The sequence below is a fragment of the Bufo bufo genome, chromosome 3 (assembly GCF_905171765.1).
Source record: "Bufo bufo chromosome 3, aBufBuf1.1, whole genome shotgun sequence".
NCBI classification, from domain to species: domain Eukaryota; kingdom Metazoa; phylum Chordata; class Amphibia; order Anura; family Bufonidae; genus Bufo; species Bufo bufo.
Genome location: NC_053391.1, coordinates 553,183,328 through 553,208,026, shown reverse-complemented (window position 1 = coordinate 553,208,026; position 24,699 = coordinate 553,183,328). Strand labels below are relative to the sequence as shown.

General features: G+C 48.0%; 1 protein-coding gene across 2 annotated transcripts; it reads right to left on the bottom strand.

Moving 5' to 3' along the window:
• Window positions 1-4,961: 4,961 nt before the first annotated feature.
• On the bottom strand, window positions 4,962-22,330 carry NUDT15 (nudix hydrolase 15). 2 transcript variants are annotated; one of them, XM_040422079.1, is made up of 4 exons: window positions 22,230-22,330; window positions 12,491-12,721; window positions 7,854-8,050; window positions 4,962-5,292 (listed from the first exon to the last, which is right to left on the bottom strand). In XM_040422079.1, exons 2-4 carry the CDS (start codon window positions 12,676-12,678, stop codon window positions 5,162-5,164), a joined length of 516 nt encoding a protein of 171 aa, XP_040278013.1. In that variant the 5' UTR covers window positions 12,679-12,721; window positions 22,230-22,330; the 3' UTR covers window positions 4,962-5,161. The 2 variants fall into 2 exon arrangements, with proteins under 2 accessions (XP_040278013.1, XP_040278014.1); XM_040422080.1 differs by having other exon boundaries at window positions 4,965-5,292; window positions 12,521-12,721.
• Window positions 22,331-24,699: the final 2,369 nt, after the last annotated feature.

Here is a 24,699-nt window from a genome sequence, read left to right as displayed (position 1 = left end):
TTCTATTCAGTGCCGGCGATGTGCGGTCCGCAAAATGCGGAACGCACATCGCCGATGTCCGTGTTTTGCGGATCCACACACACGGACGTGTGAATGGACCCTTAATGTGACCTATAAACTGAAATCTTTTAGGTAAAGGAAAGAAAAAATATAAAAATAAAATATGGTTGCATAAGTGTGCACACCCTTAAACTAATACTTTGTTGAAGCACCTTTTGATTTTATTACAGCACTAAGACTCATACCCAAAAAGACTATCAGCATGGCACATTTTGACTTGGCAAGATTTGCCCACTCTTCTTTGCAAAAACACTCCAAATCTGTCAGATTGCGAGGGCATCTCCTGTGCACAGCCCTCTTCAGATCACCCCACAGATTTTCAATCTGATTCAGGTCTGGGCTCTGGCTGGGCCATTCCAAAACTTTAATCTTCTTCTGGTGAAGCCATTCCTTTGTTGATTTGGATGTATGCTTTTGGGTCGTTGTCATGCTGAAAGATGAAGTTCCTCTTCAGGTTCAGCTTTCTAGCAGAAGCCTGAAGGTTTTGTGCCAATATTGACTGGTATTTGGAACTGTTCATAATTCCCTCTAGCTTAAAGAGGACCTTTCACTAGAATAAAACATCTAAACTAACTATACAGACATGGAGAGCGGCGCCCAGGGATCCCCCTGCACTTACTGTTATCCACGGGCGCTGCTCTGTTCTCCCGTTATAGCCTCCGGTATCTTCATAGTTAGGCTCCACCCAGGGGAACCTGCTGGCGTCTCATTCTCCCATGCTGTAGCGCTGGCCAATCGCAGCGCTCAGCTCATAGCCTGAGAGGCTTTTTTTTCTCTCAGGCTATGAGCTGAGCGCTGCGATTGGCCAGCGCTACAGCCTGGGAGAAAGAGACCCCGGCAGGTTCCCCTGGGTGGAGCCTAACTATGAAGATACCGGAGGCTATACCGGGAGAACGGAGCGGTGCCCGGGGATAACAGTAAGTGCAGGGGGATCCCTGGGCGCCGCTCTCCATGTCTGTATAGTTAGTTTAGATGTTTTATTCTAGTGAAAGGTCCTCTTTAACTAAGGCCCCAGTTCCAGCTGAATTAAAACAGCCCCAAAGCATGATACTGCCACCACCATGCTTCACTGTGGGTATGGTGATCTTTTGATGATGTGCAGTGTTGTTTTTGTACCAAACATATCTTTTGGAATTATGGCCAAAAAGTTCAACCTTGGTTTCATCAGACCATAACACCTTTTCCCACATGCTTTTGTGAGACTTCAGATGTGTTTTTGCAAAATGTAACCTGGTTTGGATTTTTTTCTTTGTAAGAAAAGGCTTTCGTCTTGCCACTCTACCCCATAGCCCAGACATATGAAGAATACGGGAGATTGTTGTCACATGTACCACACAGCCAGTACTTGCCAGATATTCCTGCAGCTCCTTTAATGTTGCTCTAGGCCTCTTGGTAGCCTCCCAGACCAGTTTTCTTCTCGTCTTTTCATCAATTTTGGAGGGACGTCCAGTTCTTGGTAATGTCACTGTTGTGCCATATTTTCTCCACTTGATGACTGTCTTCACTGTGTTCCATGGTATATCTAATACCTTGTAAATTATTTTGAACCCTTCTCCTGACTGATACCTTTTAACAATGAGATTCCTCTGATGCTTTGGAAGCTCTCTGTGGACCATGGCTTTTGCTGTGGGATGCAACTAAGAAAATTTCAGGAAAGACCAACTAGAGCAGCTGAATTTATTTGGGGTTAATCAGAGGCACTTTAAATGGTGGCAGGTGTACGTATGCTGACTCCTATTTAACATGATTTTGAATGTGATTGCTTAAGGCTACATTCACACGTCCGTGGTGTGTTGCGGGTCCGCAACACACCAGCCCGTCACCCCCATAGAAATGCCTATTCTTGTCCGCAAGCTCAGGACAAGAATAGGACATGCTCTATCTTTTTGCAGAGCTGCGGACCCAAAATCGGGGCCGCGCTCCGCAATTGCGGCTGCAGACAGCACACTGTGTGCTGTCCGCATCCATTCCGTCCCCATAGAGAATGAATGGGTCCGCACCTATTCCGCAAAATTGCGGAAAGGATGCGGACCCATTTTGCGGACGTGTGAATGGAGCCTAATTCTGAACACAGCTACATCCCCAGTTATAAGGGGGAGTTTTTATTGTTTTCTTCCCTCCACCTAAAAGATTTCAGTTTGTTTTTCAATTGAGTGGTACAGTTTATAGGTCACATTAAAAGGTGGAAAAAGTTCAGAAATGATTTATCTTTGTCTCATATTTTTACATCACAGAAACCTGACATTTTAACAGGGGTGTGTAGACTTTTTATATCCACTGTATATCAAGAAGAAAAATGAAAACCTAGTGCAGGGTATATCTACAAATGACTGAAATGCAGCAGATTTTCTGCAGCAAAAAAAGATTCTGCTGGAAATCTGCAGGAGAAACATAAAATGCACGAATAGTGCGTTTTCTGTTGAGGGAATGCTACTGATTTGCTGCAGATTTCAATATTTGCATTACAAAAGGTGAAATCTGCTTCATATTTTGACATGCTGGTCAGTTTCTGGTGTGGATGAGAATTGCTAAAAACTCATTTGCGGTCTTTTACATAGATTGGCTTTTTACACAGGTGTTTGTTTCCCCCCTGCGCTGCCGGAGGATTCACTTAATGTAGGCGTGCTGTCTAATCAGTGTGCCAGGATTAGACAGAATTAGTAAATCTGTCTCACATATTTCATAAAGTTTATTTTTAACATTAGATTGCTCAAGCTGCACCACATCACTTCAGAGTTCACACTTCAGTTATTTGGTCAGTTGTTTCCATCAGTTATTGTGAGCCTAAGGCCTCTTGCACACGACCGTATGCCCTCCGAAATATACGGTCCGTGAGCAGGCCACATGTCCCGGAGCGGCATTGATCGTGCGCACAGGAGCACACAGCATAGATTACAATGATGCTGTGCACGTCGGGCCGCCTGCGGGACTATTGTCCCGCACTCATATGATCATGAAGGGCATACGGTCGTGTGCAAGAGGCCTAAACCAGCAGTGAAGCCTACTCAGACAATAGGACATGTTCTATTTTTTGGTGGAACGGCCAAGTGGACATACGGACACGGAAAAAAATAATATGTTTGTGTGCATGAGCCCTTACTGATGGAAATAACTGAAGTGTGCACTCAGCCTTAACTTATAAATGTGATGAACTGGCAGGAAGCTGTATCTGAGAAATGAGGTCATAGGCCAGATTTGACAATTTATAGGAAGGGGCTGACAAAGGACAGCTATATTCAACGCATAAAAAAGGCATAACACTGGTTAAATGGCATCGTTTGTTGTGCATTTTATTAAAAATTAGATTAAGATTCCGTTTCAGGTATATCCACATGGGTTGGTGTGCGAAAAATCCAGTGTACTACAGTACTAGAAAAGCGGATGAGATTAAGGCCCCCATGCACACTACCGTATGTATTTTGTGGTCTGCAAATGTCCTCTCTGCTGCATCCACTTTTGTGGCCAAGAATAACACGTTTTATCTTTTGCAGAACAGGCATACGGATGTGGAAAGCACACGGATAATCAAGAGCTTTCCGCATCTGTATGTCCATTCTGCAAAAGATAAAACATTTCCTATTCTCGGCCACAAAATGTGGACCTGGAACCCATTCAAGTCAATGGGGCCGCAAAAAAAAAAAAATGGATGCAACACGAATATCATCCGTATTTTGCAGATCCGCATTTTGCTGACTGCAAAACACTTAGGCCTCATGCACACGACCGTTGTGTGCATCCGCGGCCGTTGTTCCGTTTTCCATTTTTTTTCGCAGACCCATTGACTTTCAATGGGTCCGTGGAAAAATCGGAAAATGCACCGTTAATTGCAGCCGCATCCGTGATCCGTGTTTCCTGTCCGTCAAAAAAATAGGACCTGTCCTATTTTTTTGACGGACAACGGTTCACGGACCCATTCAAGTCAATGGGTCCGTGAAAAAACACGGATGCACACAAGATTGCCATCCGCGTCCGTCATCCTTGTCCGTAGGCTACTTTCGCACAGACGGATCCGCTGATCCGTCTGCATAAAAGCTTTTTAGATCTGTTTTTTCACTTCGTGAAAACTCAGATCCGACAGTATATTCTAACAGAGGCGTTCCCATGGTGATGGGGACGCTTCAGGTTAGAATATACTAAAAGAACTGTGTACATGACTGCCCCCTGCTGCCTGGCAGGTGCTGCCAGGGAGCAGGGGGCAGGACCCCCCCCCCCCCTCCCTGTATTTAACACATTGGTGGACAGTGCGGCCGGCCCCCCCTCCCTGGTATTTAAAACATTGGTGGCCAGTGCGGCCGGCCCCCCCTCCCTCCCTTGTATTTAACACATTGGTGGCCAGTGCGGCCAGCCCCCCCTCCCTCCCTTGTATTTAACACATTGGTGGCCAGTGCGGCCGCCCCCACCCCCCTAATTAAAATGACCGACCCCCCCAATATTGGTGGCAGCAGAGAGTTCTGATCGGAGTCCCAGTTTAATCGCATGGGAACGCCTCTGTGTTAGAATATACTGTCGGATCTGAGTTTCACGATTTAACTCAAATCCGATGGTATATTCTAACATCAAGTTAAAATATACCATCGGATTGGAGAAAACTCTGATCCGATGGTATAATAGGGACTCCTGACTTTACATTGAAAGTCAATGGGGACGGATCCGTTTGCAATTGCACCATATTGTGTCAACGTCAAACGGATCCGTCCCCATTGACTTGCATTGTAAGTCAGGACGGATCCGTTTGGCTCAGCACGGCCAGGCGGACAACAAAACGACTTTTTCTTCATGTCCGTGGATCCTCCAAAAATCAAGGAAGACCCACGGACGAAAAAACGGTCACTGATCACGGAACAACGGAAATCCGTTTTGCGGACCGCAAAAAAAAACGTCCGTGTACATGAGGCCTTATGGTCATATGCATGAGGCCAGCAAATCTCACCCATACGCTGCTGAAAAAAAAATCCACAGAATAAATTACTCTATGGTTCGGATTTGAAATGCAAAAACTGCTTAAAACTGCAATAACTAATAAAACAGCTATTCATATAAACATAGCATGAAGATAGTGTACATTACAGAACACAGTGAAAGCTAAAGTCCAACAGGATCATTATTGCTGTACTGGATGAAGATGGTCAAAATTTTCACTAAACGGATCATATCCTTGTTTTCTCAAGCAGCATAAGGCCCAGAACAGTTGGTCATTTGGAGGAAATTCTTCCCAATTGACCCAATTCCAGCCTGCAAGATAAAAAGTAAAAAGAAGTTGTAAAATTACATTTATTACAGTTCCTTCATTTGTTTGGGGTATTATTGACTCATCTAAGGCCTCATGTACATGGTTAAAGGGGTTGTCCATGTTCAGAGTTGAACCAGGACATACCGTATTTTTCAACCTATAAGACGCACTTTTTCCCCCCCAAAAGTGGGGGGAAAATAGCAGTGCGTCTTATGGGGCGAATGCTGCTGATTTTGCCGAATTTTTAATGATACACCCGCCACGATGCCGCGCGGCGGGTGTATCAGCTGTGAGGGAGGAGGTGCTGGGGGCCGGCATCTGCTTTTATAATGACAGCGGGGCCCGTGCACTGACTGTATTCTACTACATGGGCCCCGCTCACTGTATAATCGTATCTGTAATAGTTAATTATGTATATTCCGGTAATCGCATAATCAGCGCCTGTATTACTTACAACTACAAGCGCTCGGTAGCAGTGAGGAGGGAGCAGGCAGGACGGGCGATGGCAGCGTGAGTCACTACGTCATGCGCCTGCGCCGCCCACTTTATGAATGAAGCAGGCGGCGTGGGCGCATGACGTAGTGACTCACGCTGCCAGCGCCCGTCCTCCCGGCCTGCCTCCTCCCTCCTCTCTGCTACCTACCGAGCGCTTGTAGTTGTAAGTAATATAGGCGCTGATTATCCGATTACCGGTATATGCATAATTAACTATTACAGATACGATTATACAGTGAGTGGGCCCGTGTAGTACAATACAGTCACTACACGGGCCCCGCTGTCATTATAAAAGCAGATGCGACCCCCATCCCCTGTATTGAGGGTCATTCACTACAGGGACACTTATGGAGGGGATCTGTGGATGACACATAGCATAAGATGCTATATATGTGTCATACACAGATCCCCATAACAGTGCCATCCAGAGACCCCAATAAGAGCCACCCACAGATCCCCCATGTGCGTCACCCACAGATCCCCCATAACAGTGCGTCACCCACAGATCCCCCATAACAGTGCGTCACCCACAGATCCCCCATAACAGTGCGTCACCCACAGATCCCCCATAACAGTGCGTCACCCACAGATCCCCCATAACAGTGCGTCACCCACAGACCACAATTAGTTCAAAACCCACCAAAAGCACACCTATTGGTTCAAAATATTTTTTTTCTTATTTTCCTCCTCAAAAACCTAGGTGCGCCTTATGGGCCGGTGCATCTTATAGGGCGAAAAATACGGTATACCCATTTTCACCCAGGCAGCATTTCATGCCCCGATGCTTTTTTGGAGTTCCGGTGACATACTGGGCTCTTCATGGGGACTGCTAGGCAGAGGCTTCCGTCCTGCTGTGAGCCTGGTGACATCACCGGCACTAATGGGCAAGCTTTGGTCCTGCTCTAGCCTGTAAAACAGCTAGGGCAGCACTAAAGCCCACCCATCAGAGCCGGTGACGTCACTGGGAACACTGGTGGCCGGAAGCCTCCTCCTAGCAGTGTGCCAAAGTAAACAAAAAAGCCCTTGCCCTGCATGATTCAGCGCAGGGCAAAGGAGAGCATCGGAGCAGGAAATGATCCAATGCTCATATCAGGGGGGCCGGAGCGGTGAAGATGGGGATATGTCTGGGTTCAGCTCTGACAACCTCTTTAACGGTCTGTATTGTATGGATACTATATGGATCAAAAACATCGTAGGAAGCTAAGAGAAAAATCATGGCTTGCTTCTTTACATGCCATTCTTTCTAGGAGAGAATAGGGTGCTTTATGAAGGCACCATGCAGCAGCACATGGTGTGTACTGGTCATTAAAGGGGTTGTCCCATCATTTATGGCACATCGCTAGGATATGCCACAAACGTCAGATAGGTGTGGGTCCAACCTCTGGGACCCACTCCTAACGCCAGAACAGGGCCTCTGAAGTGAAGGGAGAGCAGCCGCCTATGTGTGGCCACCCTCAATTCACCACTGTGTAAAGAGCTATTTCCGACAGGGCCATAGTGGTGAATAGAAAGGTAGCAACTCTTAGGGCTCATGCACACGACTGCCGTTTTTTGCGATCCGCAAAAACCGGATGCTGCCCGTGTGCCTTCCGCAGTTTGCGGAACGGAACAGGAGGCCCATTATAGAGATGCATATTCTTGTCCGCAAAACGGACAAGAATAGGACAGGTCTCATAATTTTTGCGGGGTCACGGGGGCTGTCCGCATCTTTTGTGGACCCATTGAAATAAATGGTTCCGTATACGGACCATATACAGAATCAAAATACGGTCCGTATACGGAACGCAAAAAACGTTCGTGTGCATGAGCCCTTACTCTCCATTTACTGCTATGGAGAGCCATTCACTGCTATTTTTGGAAATGTGTTCTTGTTGACTTCAGGCGCCACTGGCTGGCTCCAGAGTTAGGACCTGCACCTATCTGACATTTGTGGTATATCCTAGTGATATGCCATTAATGTTGAGAAAGGACAACCCTTTTAATAGTAACCTGTCGGGAAGACGTGCAGGATCGGGCTTGCAGTTTACATCTTATATTTGACTTACAGCATTGACTAAAATTTCCTTACCTTCATTTTTTTCCGGCTCTAAGTTTGTAGGTTCTGATGGATAATTCAGGTCTATGTCTCCTTTCATTATTATTGTAATATAGTGATAATTGTGTTCACTACTGATTGAGTTCACCACTGAAGCAAAGCGGACATTCTTCAGGTGAAGTCCAGCTTCTTCAAGAGTTTCCCGCTCAGCACAAGCCTCCCAGCTTTCACTGCACAATAATGACATGGAACATAATTTAGGAACTGGTTATCGATGACTAACCGATGCAGAGTATTTCCTGAGGCTCAAATATAGGGTGCATTCACATGACCATATCCATTTTGCAGTCTGCAAATTGCGGATCCACAAAATAGAGATGCGGTCTGTGTGCATCCCGCAGTTTTTGCAGGCCCAATTGAAAAAAGGGTTATCCTCAACCTCAAAACAGACAAGAATAGGACATGTTCTATCCACATTTTTTGTGGCCCCATAAAAACAAATGTGAATGGGACGCAGACCAAAATACAGAGCAAAACACTAATACAAAGTACATCCAGATACATGCAAGCATAATTTGTAAAAAAAATACCAGTTTGAAAGCACTTGAACCCTTAAAGGGCTTCTGTCACCCCCCAAACAGCAATTTTCAGTATTGGACTTAATATAATTGCTAATGTACGCAGAGTCCATATATACCCCTCTTACCTCTGGCTGTGCTTTAAATTCTTTAAAAATAGTACTTTTGTGATATGCAAATTTCTTCACTACCAGCAAGTTGGGCGGTCACTTGCTGGTAGCCGCTGCATCCTCGGTCTAAAAAACACCCCCTCCTCCACTTGATTGACAGGGCCAGCGAGCGCTCTCCTCCTCTCCCTGGCCCCCTCTGCCCATGAAATCCCACGCCTGCGCCGTACCAGTCCTTATTCGGTGCAGGCGCTCAGAGAAGGACGCTCGCTTGCCCGCTCCTTCCTCAGTGCGCCTGCGCCGATGACGTCAGCCTACACCTGATGCTTCTTTTCCGGGTGTAGGCCGACGTCCTTCTCTCAGAGCACCTGCGCCGAATGAGGACCGGTACGGTGCAGGGGCGGGATTTTATGAGCAGAGAGGGCCAGCGAGAGGAGGAGAGCGCTCGCTGGCCCTGTCAATCAAGTGGAGGAGGGGGCGTTTTTTTAGACCGAGGATGCGGCGGCTACCAGCAAGTAACCGCCTAACTTGCTGGTAGTGAAGAAATTTGCATATCACAAAAGTACTATTTTTAAAGAATTTAAAGGGAGTCTGTCACCAGATTTTGACCTTATAGACCGCTTACATAGCGCTCTAGCATAGCAGTCTATGATTCTAATGGTACCTTTGATGTTTTCTTGTTCCCCCAAGGCAAAAATTGACTTTCATTCATATGTAAATTGGGGCTCGCAAGTGCCCAGGCTGTTCTGCCTCTTTTCGTCATATCCCTGCCCCAGCCTCTTCCTCTGCGTCCTCCTTCTCTGCAGCGAGATCCCACGCCTGCGCTATCCATAGCTTTGACGGGGCATGTGCACTGCGATGCCCATTGTGGGCACGGCATCGCATTAGCTACTGCGCATGCGCCGGCCAACGGTGCGAAACAGGGGTGAGGAGACGGACCAGAGACACCCACAATGGGCATCGCAGTGCGCATGCCCCGGCCAAGCAATGGATCTCGCTGCAGAGAACTTGAGAAGGAGGACGCAAAGGAAGAGCGCGGCGGGCAGAGGAAGAGGCTGGGGTGGGGATATGACGAAAAGAGGCAGAACAGCCTGGGCTCCAACGAGGTGAACGCCGCCCGTGGGCACTTGCGAGCCCTAATTTACATATGAATAAAAGTCTGTTTTTGCCTTGGGGGAACTTCACAAGAAAACAAAGGTACCATTAGAATCATAGACTGCTATGCTAGAGCGCTATGTAAGCGGTCTATAAGGTCAAAATCTGGAGACAGACTCCCTTTAAAGCACAGCCAGAGGTAAGAGGGGTATATATGGACTCGGCGTACATTAGCAATTATATTAAGTCCAATACTGAAAATTGCTGTTTGGGGGGTGACAGAAGCCCTTTAAGGCTAGGGCTACACAACGATATGTGTTGCGCAACAATAAGTCGCGCGACACATAGGGCACAACTACACTGCAATTTTCATAATGAAAGTGCGACACCAAAGACTATCATTATAAAAATGTTGTGCGATACATGTCGTGTAGCCCTAGCCTAAAGAGGACCTTTCACCTCTCCTGACAGGTCTGTTTTAATAGCTTCATGCATTCCCAATGTAATAACAATTCTGGAGCCTCTATTCTTATGGCTCTATGTTGTGTCATTAAAGGGATTACCTCTTTTTACCCTAGAGAGATGCGGACATGCACGGCTAGATCGCCGCTAGCATGTCCGCAATATACTTGTCCCATAGCTCTGTGTGGTTTTATTTAGGGGAAAATATGATTTTAGATATATAAATGTAAATGGTAAGCCTGGTAAGGAGCCCAAGGGGCTGTACTAACCGTTCAGGAGCCCAGCTACGCCCCCCTGTGAAAGAGCCCAGCACCGCCTGTATCCAGGAATCTCCTCCTTGCTCACAAAGTCAGATGGCTGTAATCTCACAATGTGCAGTTCCTTCCCTGAGGCTGATGCCAGCACAGGGAAGGAACACTATGCTGGCACTGCGCATCGCGAGATTACGGCGATCTGACTTCGTGAGCAAGGAGGAGATTCCTGGATACAGGCGGTGCTGGGCTCCTTCACAGGGGGGCGTAGCTGGGCTCCAGAACGGTTAGTGCAGCCCCTTGGGCTCCTTACTATTTACATTTATATATCTAAAATCATTTTTTCCCCTAAATAAAACCACACAGAGCTATAGGACAAGTATATTGCGGACATGCTAGCGGCGATCTAGGGTAAAAAGAGGTGACAGAATCCCTTTAATTTATTATTTCTACTTGACGTTATGAATGAATTGCTATCAGCCTTCAGTAAGGGTACAGAGGGGTGGTAACAAGTTGGGGGGGTGTACCTGCACAGACTCACTCTATCCAATCAGTGCGGCCATTTTCAGACTGTGCAGGTACACCCCCCCAACTTGTTACCTCCCCTCTGTACCCTCCTGAAGGCTAAAAGCAATTCATTCATAACTTCTAGTAGAAATAATAAATTAATGGCACAACATTAAGCCATAAGAATAGGTGCTCCAGAATTGTTATTACATGGGGAATGCATAAAGCGATTAAAACAGACATGTCAGGAGCGGTGACAGGTCCTCTTTAATCAGGTATAAGGCCCTGTGTCAATGAATTGTAAGGGTACAGTGGGTTTCTCTGAAAACTGCAGCCCCCAAAATGGCCAAAATAGGGTGTCTTTTGCAGCAGCATTGCTATGGCAATTGCACTGGGTTTTTCACCTTTTATCCTCTGAAATCCAAAGGTTGAAAGCCGCAGGTAAAACCCACAACATAAGCTGACAAGCTGCAGACTCAAAGCCACAGTTCAAGTCCGTATAAGCGGCAGGTGTTCTCCACAGCATGTGGATGAGGTTGTGGATGACATTTAGAACATCTTATGCATTTTGCTGGTACTGTAAATGCTGCACACTATTTGGCTGCGGAGTTAGCATTTACACAAGGAATTCCTATATGCATCCCTGGCAAAGATATTTTTTCCTTTGAATTTAAAGGGTTTTTCTGACTGTCTTAGGTCTCATGCACAGCAGATGCCATTTTGCAGATCGCTACGTCCTGCCTATACTTGTTTGCAAAACAGACAAGAATAGGACATGTTCTATCTTCTTTGCGGGGCCACAGAATGTAGGTGTGGATGCGGACAGCACACGATTTGTTGTCCTCGCAAAAAATGAGGATCGGATGTGGACCAGAAATACAGATGTGTGAACGGGTCATCAGTATCTGATCTGTGGGGGTCCGACAGTCGCCGATCAGCTGTTTGAAGAGAGCTGCGGCCTTCTCACAGCTTACTCTAGGCCAGTGATGTCACGTTCAACGGTCACCTGGTCTACGTCTAGGCGCAGCTCAGTCCCATTTAAGTGAATAGGGCTGAGCTTTGATACCAAGCAAAGCCGCTATACAATGTATGGAGCTGTGCTTGGTTAGCTGCAAGGAGTGGCCTACTTAAAACAGCAGATCAGCGGGGGTCCCGGATGTCAGCCCCCCACAGACCAGATACTGATGACTTTTAATGAGTATAGGTTATCAGTATAAAACAGTCAGAAAACCCTTTTAACATTTTTTATATTAAAGGGGTTCTCCGGGCTTTTAATATTGATGACCTATCATCAGGATAAGTCATCATGATCAGATTGTTGGTGGTCCGACACTTGGCATGCAGGAGGAGAGAAGGGATACATACAGCTGATCAGCGGGGTTGCCGGGTCTCGGACCCCCTCCAATCTGATATTGATGACCTATCTTGAGGATAGATCATGAATATTAAAAGCTTGGAGAACCGCTTTAAGAGCCTGTAAGAACAAAAACCCGTTTACAATTAGAACTTTCAATTCCAGTTATGTACTTTTAAGCGTCCCTAATCAATCATGTTCTTCTACTAGTGTTATTTGCAATGCACAACTGTAATATGTTTGGCCTATTGCTTGGCCACAGACAGAAGGTGACAATTCGGAATCTCTATGCTCAAGTAAAAGTTTGGACATTTACCAATGTACTGCTAAAGCAAGGTACTCATACCCAAATTCTAGGTGTCCTCCTGGCAGTTGATACATGCCTGCCCCTGGCGAGCCTTTAGCTTTCCTCTGTCCTAGTAAAACACAGCCAGGATAGGAAGGATGTGTGATCACAACGCCAACTCCAACTCCTGGTCTACCATTTGCTGCTGACCCCGACATGGTCCCGTAATGGAGTAATTATCTGTGGGCTGCTGGATGGTCTCTGGAAGAAGAAATGTGAATGTGAGACAGTGAATGGAATATCCCGAGTCCTGAAACTACCCTTTACATGCCTCCAAATCTAATGATCACATGCTATAAAGAACCCATATATGTATTATAAATGCTATAGCTACATCTAACATGTAATCCTCTATAATAAAATCCCTCTGTGCCTGCGATGTGTCCGTGCGTGTGTGGAGATGTTAAATGTGCGGCGCACTGGCCAATAGAATCGCAGCGCCTCACTCCGCCCACATCAGCGCGCCGGAGAACAGAATCGGGAGATAAGGAATCACTCTGCTAATTGGTGAAAGAGACAGTAAGGGGGCATGGTTTTTAATCCCCATCATCGCAAGGGGGTTACCTGGAGCAGAGACCACCTCAGCAGGGGCACGACAGGAGGTGGAGGTGGCATGAGCACAGGCACCAGAGGGAGGAGGGACATCTGGAGAAGGGGCACTACAGAGGGGAGGCAACTGAAGGAGGGGCACTGAGGGGGCATCTGGAACTAAAGGGGAGGCACTTGGAGCAGAGGTACTCGGGGAGGGGTTGGTCCTGGATGCAGGGAGAGTAGGGGCTCTGGGGAACACCTGCAGCAGAAAGTGGGAAGCTGGAGCAGACAGCAGAGCACCTGGAGCAGGGGAAACTGATGGGGGTTACCTGGAGCAGGGGCAGGATCACTAATGGATGGACACTAGAGCAGGAGTATTACTACTAGAGGCAAATGCCAAGCCTGCGGCAGCCCCCTGCACTCAGCACCTGATGCTGCCTCCGCCACCTCTATACACAGAACATCCTCCTACAAACTTCCCCTCAGAACTGAGCCCCAGGAAGCGAGTCATCCGTCGGGCGGCCTCACACAGAAGTGCCCGGGCCCTGGAAGAGGAGGGAGCAACGTGCAAGCCGCAGAGACCACGGGATCTGGTGATGGCGCCGCTGCGGGTGCTGGAACTGTACAGCGGCATCAGAGGCATGCACTGCGGCCTGTCAGGTAACGGGAGCTCCGGCCCTCCTTGCGGACACCTGGTGCGGAATAAAGCTGTGTAATAAGCAGTGCAGGAGTCATGTGCTAATTGGTCGGCGCGCCGCGCATGTTTAATTATCGGCGCACGGACACGGAACACACACACATGGCTTTTATTATTATACATTGTGTTTGAGGGAATCAATGGTACGAGCTATCTCTTATAATGAAAGCCCTGTGTGCGTGCTCAGGGCTGTGTGTCTGTGCGTGTGTGCCGATAATTAAACTGCACATGTGCAGCAAGCCAACCAATCATCACATGGCGCTCCACGTGCCGCCCGCACTGCCCACCGCCCAATCACTGCCGCCACTCGCAGGTTATGTTGTGCTCTACACGTCAGAGCGCCACCATTACTGTCCGTGCATTACAGAGCCGCACAGTCCCAGCATTCTCAGCCACCGCCAGCAGCCGCTGCCAGCAGTCAGTGCCACCAGTCTCAGCCACAGCACCACCAGTCAGTGCCAGCCATCCCCTTGCCATCTAATATAGACTGTTCCTACTAATGTTTATGCACTACTGTTCTAGCGCCCGCTATTGTAACAGGCTTAATGTCTAGTATGATCATATTATTGTGCCATTATTAGAAATCAGCATCGCACCTTCTTACAATTCTGCAATCTCTTGGGGCTGGGTTACTAGCTGGGGCACAGGTTAAAGGGGTATTCCAATTATATCATGTTATCCTCTATTCACAGCATTAGATTAGTGGCGGTCTGGCGGCTGGGACCCCCACCAATCAGGAGAATGGGGCCTCATTACCAGCAGTGACATCCAAAATGAATGGAGCAGAAGGTCAAGCTTGCCACTCTATTCATCACTGTGGGACGGCAGACAGAGCTGACAACTGTACTGGACGGTCGCCGGCAGTTCACATGTATGACCGACACTCCATTCAAATTGGGAACACAGGGCCCCCATTCTAGTTATCAAAGGGGCCCCCTGTGGATTACTTATCCCTTATCCTCTGGATAGGGGTTAAGTGTTTGTCATGGGACAATCCCTTTATACCGTAATATTAGATATTAAACCATAAATATTCTCGACCACCATGGATATTGAAAAATGGTATTACTTACCGGTAATTTGATTTTACAGAGCCCATGACAGCACCACCGGAGAGAGGAGGATCCGCCCCACAGAGACAGGAAACCTGCAGAATAAAACGGGCGGGCATACTCCTCCTCGTCAGTGAGTTTTCCAAGTATCGGAGGAAGGCCGCCACATGAATTAGACATGCAATTTGTATACAGGGAACATATATTATATATATTCTTTTTTTTTTTTTTTTTTATATAAAAATTATTCTTTTTTTTTTTTCTCTGCACACCCGTGTAATAAAGAAGAACCACCAGGGAGGGAAACCCAGGGTGCTGTCATGGGCTCTGTAAAATCAAATTGCCGGTAAGTAATACCATTTTTTCCTATCGCCCATGACAGCACCACCGGAGATTTACTAGAGTAATCCATAAGGGTGGGAAGTAGAAAGAAGAACCCCTTTACCAAAGGAAGGATCACCAGAAGAGTTCAAGTCCAACCTATAGTGCCTAAAAAAGGTCAAAGGGGAAGACCAGGTCGCTGCCTCACAAATTTTCTCCATTGGAACAGAAGACCTCTCAGCCCAGGAGGCAGCCACTGCCCTGGTTGAGTGGGCCCTTAGGCCCCCCGGGGGAGACAACCCCGATGAAAGGTAGGATAAGGAGATGGCTGACACGACCCACCGAGATATAGAACTCTTTGAGGCAGCAAAACCTTTGTTTCTACCTTGAAACTGTAAGAAGAGTGAGGAAGATTTTCGCCAGGAAGAGGTAGAGGACAGATAGGCCAAAAGGGCTCTCTTGACATCCAGACAGTGGAGAGATTCTTCTTCCTCAGAGGAAGGATTTTGACAGAGAGTGGGAAGAACAATCTCCTGAGAGCGGTGGAATTTGGAGGCGACTTTTGGAAGAAAAGCCGGGTCAGGACGGATGATAACTTTGTCCTCTAAAATCAAGGTATACGGAGGGTTGATGGAGATGGCCTGGATCTCCCCAATCCTCCGAGCAGAAGTCAAGGCTATCAGAACGGATAGCTTTAGGGTAAGGTGCTTAATCGAAATAGAATCAATGGGCTCAAAGGGAGGCCCAGACAAAGCTTTTAATACCACCTCTAGACTCCAGGGGGGGCCTTTTGGAACTACCACCAGGGAAGACCTCTCCACAGCCCTAAAAAACCTGGCAACCCAAGGGCTACTAGCTATGTTCTGATTAAACAGAATCGACAGGGCAGAGACCTGAACTCTCAGGGTACTGACTGATAGACCCATTTCTAAACCTTTCTGGAGAAACTCAAGAATAGAAAGCAAGGGAGCAACCCTAGGTAGGCTCCTTAACTGGATCTGGGCAAAATTTAAGAATTTGTGCCAAACTCTGCTATAGATCTTTATAGTAACCTCCTTTTTACTTTTTAGCAGGGTAGAAACCAAAGGCATTAGAGAACCCTTCCTTCTCTAATAACCACCTTTCAAAATCCAGGCCGTTAAATGTAGGCTGTCTACAGCTGGATGTCTCACTGGTCCCTGGCTCAGAAGGACCCAGGGATCGGCGATCGACATGGTTCGGAGTCCCGTGAACCAGGACCTCCTGGGCCAGAAGGGCGCGATCAGGATTACTGTGGCCCGCTCTTCCCTGATTTTCCGTAAAACTCGGGGAATCAGGGGAAGAGGGGGAAAGGCATAAGCCAGGCGGAAATTCCACTCCTGTGTCAGGGCGTCTATCCCACAGGGGGATCCCGCTCTGCTTAGGGAATAGAACCTGGCCACCTTGTTTGAATACGTGGCAAACAAGTCGATTTCGGGAACTCCCCAGAGATCTACTATCTTCTGGAAAACAATGGGGTCTAGGGACCATTCCCCCTGGGACAGGGTATGGCGGCTCAGAAAATCTGCCTGTCTGTTCTCTACCCCTCTGATGTGGACTGCTGAAATCGAGGTGCATATTCTTTCTGCTAGACTCAGAGTGACATAGGCTTCCTCCATAAGAGCCCTGCATCTTGTCCCTCCCTGCCTGTTCAAATAGGAGACTACAGTCCTGTTGTCCGAAAGGATCCTTAGGTCCTTCCCTTTTATCTTCGGAAGGGAGGCCCTCATCGCAAGGCCGACTGCCATCAATTCTTTCAGGTTGGAGGACTCTACTTTTTGTAGGGGGTCCCAACGACCCTGGAAGGAGGTTCCTTGAATGTGGGCACCCCACCCCCACGGGCTTGCATCTGTAGTCAGGCACACCAATCTTCCTGTTTTCCACGGGATCCCCTGGACGAGATTTTCCGTATCCAGCCACCATGATAGTTTCTGTAAGGTCTGGACTGAGATCTCCATTTTCGCATTCAAGGACCGGCTTTCCTTCCAAGCAGACAGGATTTCCCACTGTAAGGCTCTGGAGTGCCGCTGAGCCCACCTTACTCCCGGAATACAGGATGTGAGGGAGCCGAGGACCGACATTGCTGTTCTTACTGAAGTAACCGGTCTCCGGGTTAGATCCTGGATCTTGTTCTGGATAACTACTACCTTGCTTGTAGGTAAAAGGGTTTTTTGGAGAGAAGAGTCCAGTATTAGGCCTAAAAAGGTCTGCCTCCTCGATGGACGGGGTCTTGACTTCTCCTCGTTTATTATCCACCCTAACCTGTTCAGGATAACCCGGATCTCTGATACTGCCCAGATGCATGCTTCTTCTGTCTTACCTACTATTAAGAAGTCGTCCAGGTAAGGGACGAAGAGAATGTCCTTTTCCCTTATGTGGGCTGCTACTTCCGCCACTAGTTTTGTAAACACCCTTGGGGCCATGGAAAGGCCAAAGGGTAAAGCCTGGAATTGGAAATGCTCCAGTTGACCTTTCAACTAGATGGCCACCCTTAAAAACCTCTGGTGTTCTATTGCAATGGGGACGTGGTAGTATGCGTCTTTTAAGTCGAGAACGGCCATGAAGCATAATGGATAAAGATTGATTGATTGTTGATCGTATTGTTTCCATTTTGAATCTTTTGGGCTGAATGAACTGATTTAATCTTTTCAGATTTATAATGGTCCTGAAAGAACCGTCTGTTTTTTTTACCAAAAAAAGTGGAGTAGAATCCTCTGCCTACTTCTTCCTTTAATACTGGGATCAAGACCGATTTCTCTATTAAATTCAGCACTTCTGCCTGTATCACTGATTTCCCTAGGACTGAAGGGGGGACTATGGTTGGAAGGAATCGGGCCGGAGGGGACTGAAGGAATTCCAACTTTAACCCTTGGCTGACTATCTAAAACCCACGGACTTAGGGAAATTTTCTTCCACTCCGTTAAGAAGCCCTTCAGCCTGCCCCCAACCGGAATCCTGGCGTCATTGTTGTTCAGGCTTTCTCTTGTCTGCGGAGGACTGGTTATAGAAAAAATTTCTATTTTTCCTCTGACCTCTGAATCGGTCCTCCCTAGTTCTCCTATCCTGTTCCTGGCTACCCCTAAAGGGACGAAAGGACCGACTAAACCTATTTCTGCTAGAAAAGGATCCTTGAAACCCCGGAAACTTTTTCTTCCTGTCTGCCGCTTTATCTAGCAGGTCGTCCAGACTTGGACCGAAAAGGTATTCCCCTTCACATGGAACACCACAAAGCTTGGATTTAGAAGACATGTCTCCAGACCAGCCCTTCAGCCAAAGAGATCTCCGTGCAGAATTTGACAAAGCCGCTGATCTGGCCGCCAATCTAACTGAGTCGGCTGAGGCATCTGCCAGAAAGTCTGCTGCCTTCCTAATTGTAGGGAGGGAGGCTAATATCTCTTCACGGGGGCATCTATTTTTTAATTGGGATTCAAGCTCATCCAACCATACAATAAGAGACCGGGCCGTGCAAGTGGAGGCTATACTAGGCCTAAAGGAAGAGGTAGATGCCTCCCAGGCCCCTTTCAGAAAGGCATCCGCCTTTTTATCCAGCGGGTCTTTCAAGATTCCCGTGTCATCAAATGGTAGGGCCGTTTTCCTGGAAACTTTGGATATAGCCACATCTATCCTAGGTGCCTTATCCCAAGACGCAGAATCTTCCTCCTTAAAAGGATATTTACGCTTGAGACTCCTGGAAATAAATACCCTCCTATTGGGTTTTTTCCATTCTCCTTTAATCAGAGCTGATACATTCCTATGCACTGGAAAGGTACCATGCTGCCTGGACTCCAACCCCCCGAACATAATATCCTGAACTGAGCGGGGCTCCCGAATTTCTTCTATGCCCATAGTCGAGCGAATAGCCTTAAGGAGTTTCTCGGTGTCCTCAACCGGAAAACAGGGTCTCCCCCCTATTTCTTCTTCCCCTGACGAGTCCTGTGACGAGAAATCAGAAGGACCACATACTGAAGAAGGGATCTCACCCTCGTCTGACGATGGGGATTCTCTGGAAGGTGCTCTGGTTTTAGGTTTCTGCCGTTTCTGGGCTACCTGGGATGCATTAATCTCAGAGCGCACCAACGTCTGCAAACACTTATAAAATGAGGGAGACTCTTCAGCCACCGTCCTATCTATACAGGGCTGGCACATCTTATCCCTGGGAAATGAATTACACAGGTTTGCAGGTCAAAATGTAATTACCCAGTGATACTCCGTCTAAGCTATAACAACAGTTATGTTTAGACATTTTCCATCTTACCATTCAGATGGCAAGCCCTTGCTGCATAACGCACACTCTTTATTTTTCTTCTTTGCCCCCACTTTCTTGGGCTTAGCTGGGGCAGGAACTGTGGGATCCTCAGATCGCTTCTGAAGGCTCTCATCCTCCATGCTCCAGCCGGAATAGACGCCTGGCCGACAACTCGTGCACCTCTCATAGGCGCCTGCAGATGACGTCACAGCCGGCGTCATGTGACTTTAGGAGCGCTCCACGGCCTACTCACAGCCGGGGCCGCTCCTCTTCCTCCCCCTGGTGGTCAGCGTTCTTCCTCCGGCGCCACACATGCTGCCGTCTCCCCGCACACTGCCGCCCCCTCCGGAGCTCAGATGTGCCTCTGCTGGCTCTGCAACTTCCAGGATCGCAGGTAAGTGGGGGACCCACCGGAGGGAAGGATCCAGCATGTCGCTCTGCAGGCTTCCCATCAGAGACAGGAAACCACACTGACGAGGAGGAGTATGCCCGCCCGTTTTATTCTGCAGGTTTCCTGTCTCTGTGGGGCAGATCCTCCTCTCTCCGGTGGTGCTGTCATGGGCGATAGGAAAACTAACCCTTTTATCGCCCAAGACCAGGGGTCAGCAACCTTCAGTACTCCAGCTGTTGTAAAACTACAGCTCCTAGCATGCAAACTTACTCGGCTTTTCTTTGGATTTCCAAAGAAGGGAATAGAGCGTGCTGGGAGTTGTAGTTTCACAACATCTGGTGTGCTGGAAGTTGAATGACCTCTGTCTTAGACCAACAGAGATAAATATTAAAGGGGTTGTGCGGGGGTATATACTTCCATCCAATCATGGGTGTAAGTATCTGGATGGCAAGTATAGTAGCTGCTCTGGGGACTGACCTACCTCTGGATAAGTCATCACTGTCTGATCAGTGGAAGTCCGACACCCGGGACCTCCACCGATCAGCTCTTCGAAAAGGCAGTGATACTCGCAGTAGCGTCTTGGCCTTCTCTTTGCATTTCCTAGACCAGTGATGACACGTTTATTGGTCACGTGGCCTAGATGCAGCTCAGCTCCATAGAGGTAAATGGGGCAGAGCACAATACCAAGCACAGCCGCTATACAATGTATGGCCAGGGGCGGATTGGCCATAGACTTTACAGGGAAACTTCCTGGTGGGCTGATGCCCAGGGGGCTGCCTGAGCCCTCCTCACGGCCGGCAGAAGTTTTTGGGGATGTATTTTGTGCTGCTGGCAGTATATTGTGATGGACTGTGGTATTTGTTTTTGTTCATGATAATGCAAACGGATCCGTTTTGACTTTACATTGAAAGTCAATGGGGAACGGATCCGTTTGAAAATTGAGCCATACTGTGTCATCTTCAAACGGATCCGTCCCCATTGACTTACATTGTAAGTCTGGACGGATCCGTTTGCCTCCGCACGGCCAGGCGGACACCCGAACGCTGCAAGCTGCGTTCAGGTGTCCGCCTGCTGAGCGGAGCGGAGGCTGAACGCTGCCAGACTAATGCATTCTGAGCGGATCCGCATCCACTCAGAATGCATTAGGGCTGGACGGATCCGTTCGGGGCCGCTTGTGAGAGCCTTCAAACGGAACTCACAAGCGGAGCCCCCGAACGCTAGTGTGAAAGTAGCCTTAGGGCTGGACGGATCCGTTCGGGGCCGCTTGTGAGAGCCTTCAAACGGAACTCACAAGCGGAGCCCCGAATGCTAGTGTGAAAGTAGCCTTAAGGGGACCCATTCCTACTCAGACGTAAAGATGCAGTTAGTGAAGACTTTTTCCTTTGCTGTGATGTCACATTGTACATTGGGACCGTTTTTTAAGTTGCTTGCTTTGCTATGATATTATCGTGTACATTATTTCTGTTGTGTAAATTTAGGGCTCATTCAGATGGCCACATGCTGTCCACAAAAATGCGGATCAGTTTTTTGTGGACAGTTCAGCATGTCAGCAAAAAAACGGATTGCATTCAGTTTTTTTGGCTGATCCATAGACTTCGGCTCCATTCAGACGTCCGTAGTGCGGATCCGCAATACACCCGGCTGGCACCACCATAGAAATGCCTATTCTTGAATAGGACATGCTCTGTTATTTTCTGGAGCTGTGGACCGGAAGATCGGGGGCGCACTCTGGAAATGCGGATAGCACACTGTGTGCTGTCCGCATCTCTTCCGGCCCCATAGAGAATGAATGGGTCCGCACCAGTTCCGCATAATTGTGGAACGGATGCGGACCCATTCTACAGACGTGTGAATGGACATTTCAATAGGGCCATGTCCTGATTTTCACTGACAAGTATAGGACATGTTTCATTTTTTTCCTGAGCCATGCAATGGAAGAAAAGGGCCCCATAGAAGTGAATGGGACGGCATCTAATCTGCAAAAAACGGATCCGCATATTTGCCGACAGCATACGGCCGTCTGAATGAGCCCTATACTTGTACTGTGACGTTGCTGTGTGCATTACACCATTCATTCGGTACTTACTGATGAAGGTCATGATGGAGTGGGGCTCCATGACAAGTTCTGCTATTGGGTCCCATGATTACTTGTTATACCCTTGTGTCCACTCTGACATTGGGTGTGGAGAGACATACGGTAACCTGTCCAACAACCATGCTCGCTGGGCATAGGACAGATGCTTTGACAACCTGACTGCCCAGCATGCAAGTGCATCTCACTCTCACCCACAATGTGAGAGGAAGCGCGCCTGCGCAATAAGCCACACTAGGCCCCTACCATGCAACATGTATGAAGTATTACAAGCAGAAGTACAGGGGCATTTTTAAGTCTCATAATGGGGTGGGCACCAGCATAACAGCAGAATGAATCAGACAGCGTCCCTTCCATGTACCTGCACTGCAGCCCTGGAGGACCTCAGCAGACATCACAGGCGCCTATGCCAGTCTAGGGCTGCACAGCGCTCTTCCGGCTCTAGGGGGCGGTGCACGTGACGTCACTAGTGGCGGCAGAGAAGACGCGCCCGGGCTGCGGCCCCGTGTGTGGTGTGTGATGTGGGTACGCGGTCCATGGCACTGGCAGCGATACCAGCAGTATATAGCAGAGACATGCTCCATTTCTGGCGGCGGAAGAGCTTTAGCGACTTACATTCAGTCAGGCGCGATCCCATTGAAAACAGTGGGATTCAAGACACTTGTAGAGTGGGTGACCGTGAGATATGTATGCAGGGTGCAGCCAGGACCCCCGGGTAGCTGCAAGTTCATGATCAGAGTCTGAGACAAATTTTCAAGAATTTGTTTATATCTGAAAAAAAAAAAATTATCTATAAGCTTTACTATTTTTTTTAGTTTAATCCTTAGGATACCGGAGTTTTTTTTTGTTTTTGCATTTTCATTTTTCTTTATCTTCCTTGAGCCATAACTTTTTTTTATTTTTCCGTTCACATAGCTGTATGAGGACACGACGCTCGTGCACAGACGCATTGAAATGAATGGGTCAGGATTCAGGCCGGATGCTATACGTTTGCTTCACACATCGCACCACAACTCACTTGTGTGAAAAAGGCCTTATTGTCAAAAGGGGTGTAAGGGCTCATGCACACGACCATGTGCTGCAGACTGCAAATTGCGGTCACCGACCGTGGGGCAGCCGCATGCGGATCGCAGACCCATTCGCTTGAATGGGGTCCGCGATCCGCATCCAATGGTCCGCACTTCGTGCTTCCGCACTGCATCTCTGGGTTTGCAGACCCATTCGGATGAATGGGTCCGCAATCCGTGGTGGGGGGTGCACACGGCCGATGCACGTCTATTGCGTACCACCTGTATGCGGCCCGCAATACGGCCACGTTCGTGTGCATGAGCCCTAAGAAGCAGGCTCAGCACCTGAGTCCACTCCATACACGGCAGGTACTTGCTGTATCAAACCACATTCAGACGAGCTATACAGATTGTGTCCAGATCTGTTCAGGAAAAAAATGGATGGTTTTGTAAACAAGTGCAGTTAGTTTTGTCTGCGATTGCGTTCAGTTATTTTTCTTCATGTGGATGCAATCAATTTAGGCTCCATTCACACGTCCGTAATTCTGTTCCGCATTTTGCAGAACGGAATTCCGGACCCATTCATTTCTATGGGGCCACACTATGTGCTGCCCGGATCCGCATTTCTGGGTTCGCAATTCCGTTCCCCCAAAAAATAGAACGTGTCCATTAGGCATTTTCTATTATAGTGTCGGCGATGTGCGGTCTGCAAAATCCGGAACGCACATTGCCGGTGTCCGTGTTTTGCGGATCCATGGATCCGCAAAACACATACGGATGTGTGAATGGACCCTTAAATGCGTTTATCACGTAAAAAAAAATTACAAACAACTCTTAGGCCTCATTCACACATCAGTGTTAGGTCAGTGATTGTGAGCCAAAACCTTCTGCGGCTCTAGACACAGAACAGGTGTATTTTCCACACTGAAAACGGGGAGGGGGGGGGAAGGGGAACAGTAACTGGGCCTGGAAACTAGGGAAGAAACAGGTCACCTCCTAGACAACCCTAATACGGGCCCTAACTATCTATCAATATGAATAGACCTTGAAGGTAGGAATATTCATATGCAGGATACCTAGGCCTTTATATCCCTATAAGGCCCTGGAAAAGGTTAGGACCAGGGACAACCCATTTCTCCCCAGATGGATGAATGGAAGTCTCTGTCTCAGGCCCAGATACGAACAACAGGGAATATAACAAATGCGACACTTAACTTCTGTAGAGACGGACGAACAGGAACACCAGAGACAAACTCACACCCGCTCAGCCAAACCCGAAGGGTGGGGTCAGACTATAAAGGGTAGAAGTGATGACCACTGAGCAACAGCTGAGAAAAGGGAAGTAGTCATTAACCCGAACACAGAATCAAGAGAAATCAAGGAGGCTGTTAGATTCCTTCACGCTCAGCCAATCTCCTTGATTTCCTGATATCAGTCGCCTGAGGGACTGTGACAGTACCCCCCCTTCTACGGGTGACCTACGGGCACCCAGGACCAAACTTATCAGGATGGGCTCTGTGAAAGGCTTTCACCAGACGATTTGCATTAACATCAGCCGCTGGAACCCACATCCTCTCCTCTGGTCCGTAAACCTTCCAGTGGACGAGATACTGGAAGGATCTACGGAGAACTCGGGAGTCCACAATCCTGCTGATTTGAAATTCTAAATTACCGTCCACCATGACAGGAGCGGGAGGCAAGGAGGACAGCTCAACAGGTTTGACACATTTCTTCAACAACGACTTATGAAATACGTTATGAATTTTCAAAGCCTGAGGAAGTTCAAGACGGAAGGCTACAGGGTTAACAATGGCAGTGATCTTA

What these genes read in the sequence shown, in the direction of transcription:
- NUDT15 (XM_040422079.1), bottom strand. Translation starts at nt 12,678, where the DNA reads ATGTCGGGGTCAGCAGCAAATGGTAGACCAGGAGTTGGAGTTGGCGTT. An exon ending in CTTGCTTTAGCAGTACATTG is followed by an intron (nt 8,051 to 12,490) that starts GTAAATGTCCAA and finishes ATTATTGTGCAG; the next exon opens with TGAAAGCTGGGAGGCTTGTG. An exon ending in AGAGCCGGAAAAAAATGAAG is followed by an intron (nt 5,293 to 7,853) that starts GTAAGGAAATTT and finishes TTTATCTTGCAG; the next exon opens with GCTGGAATTGGGTCAATTGG.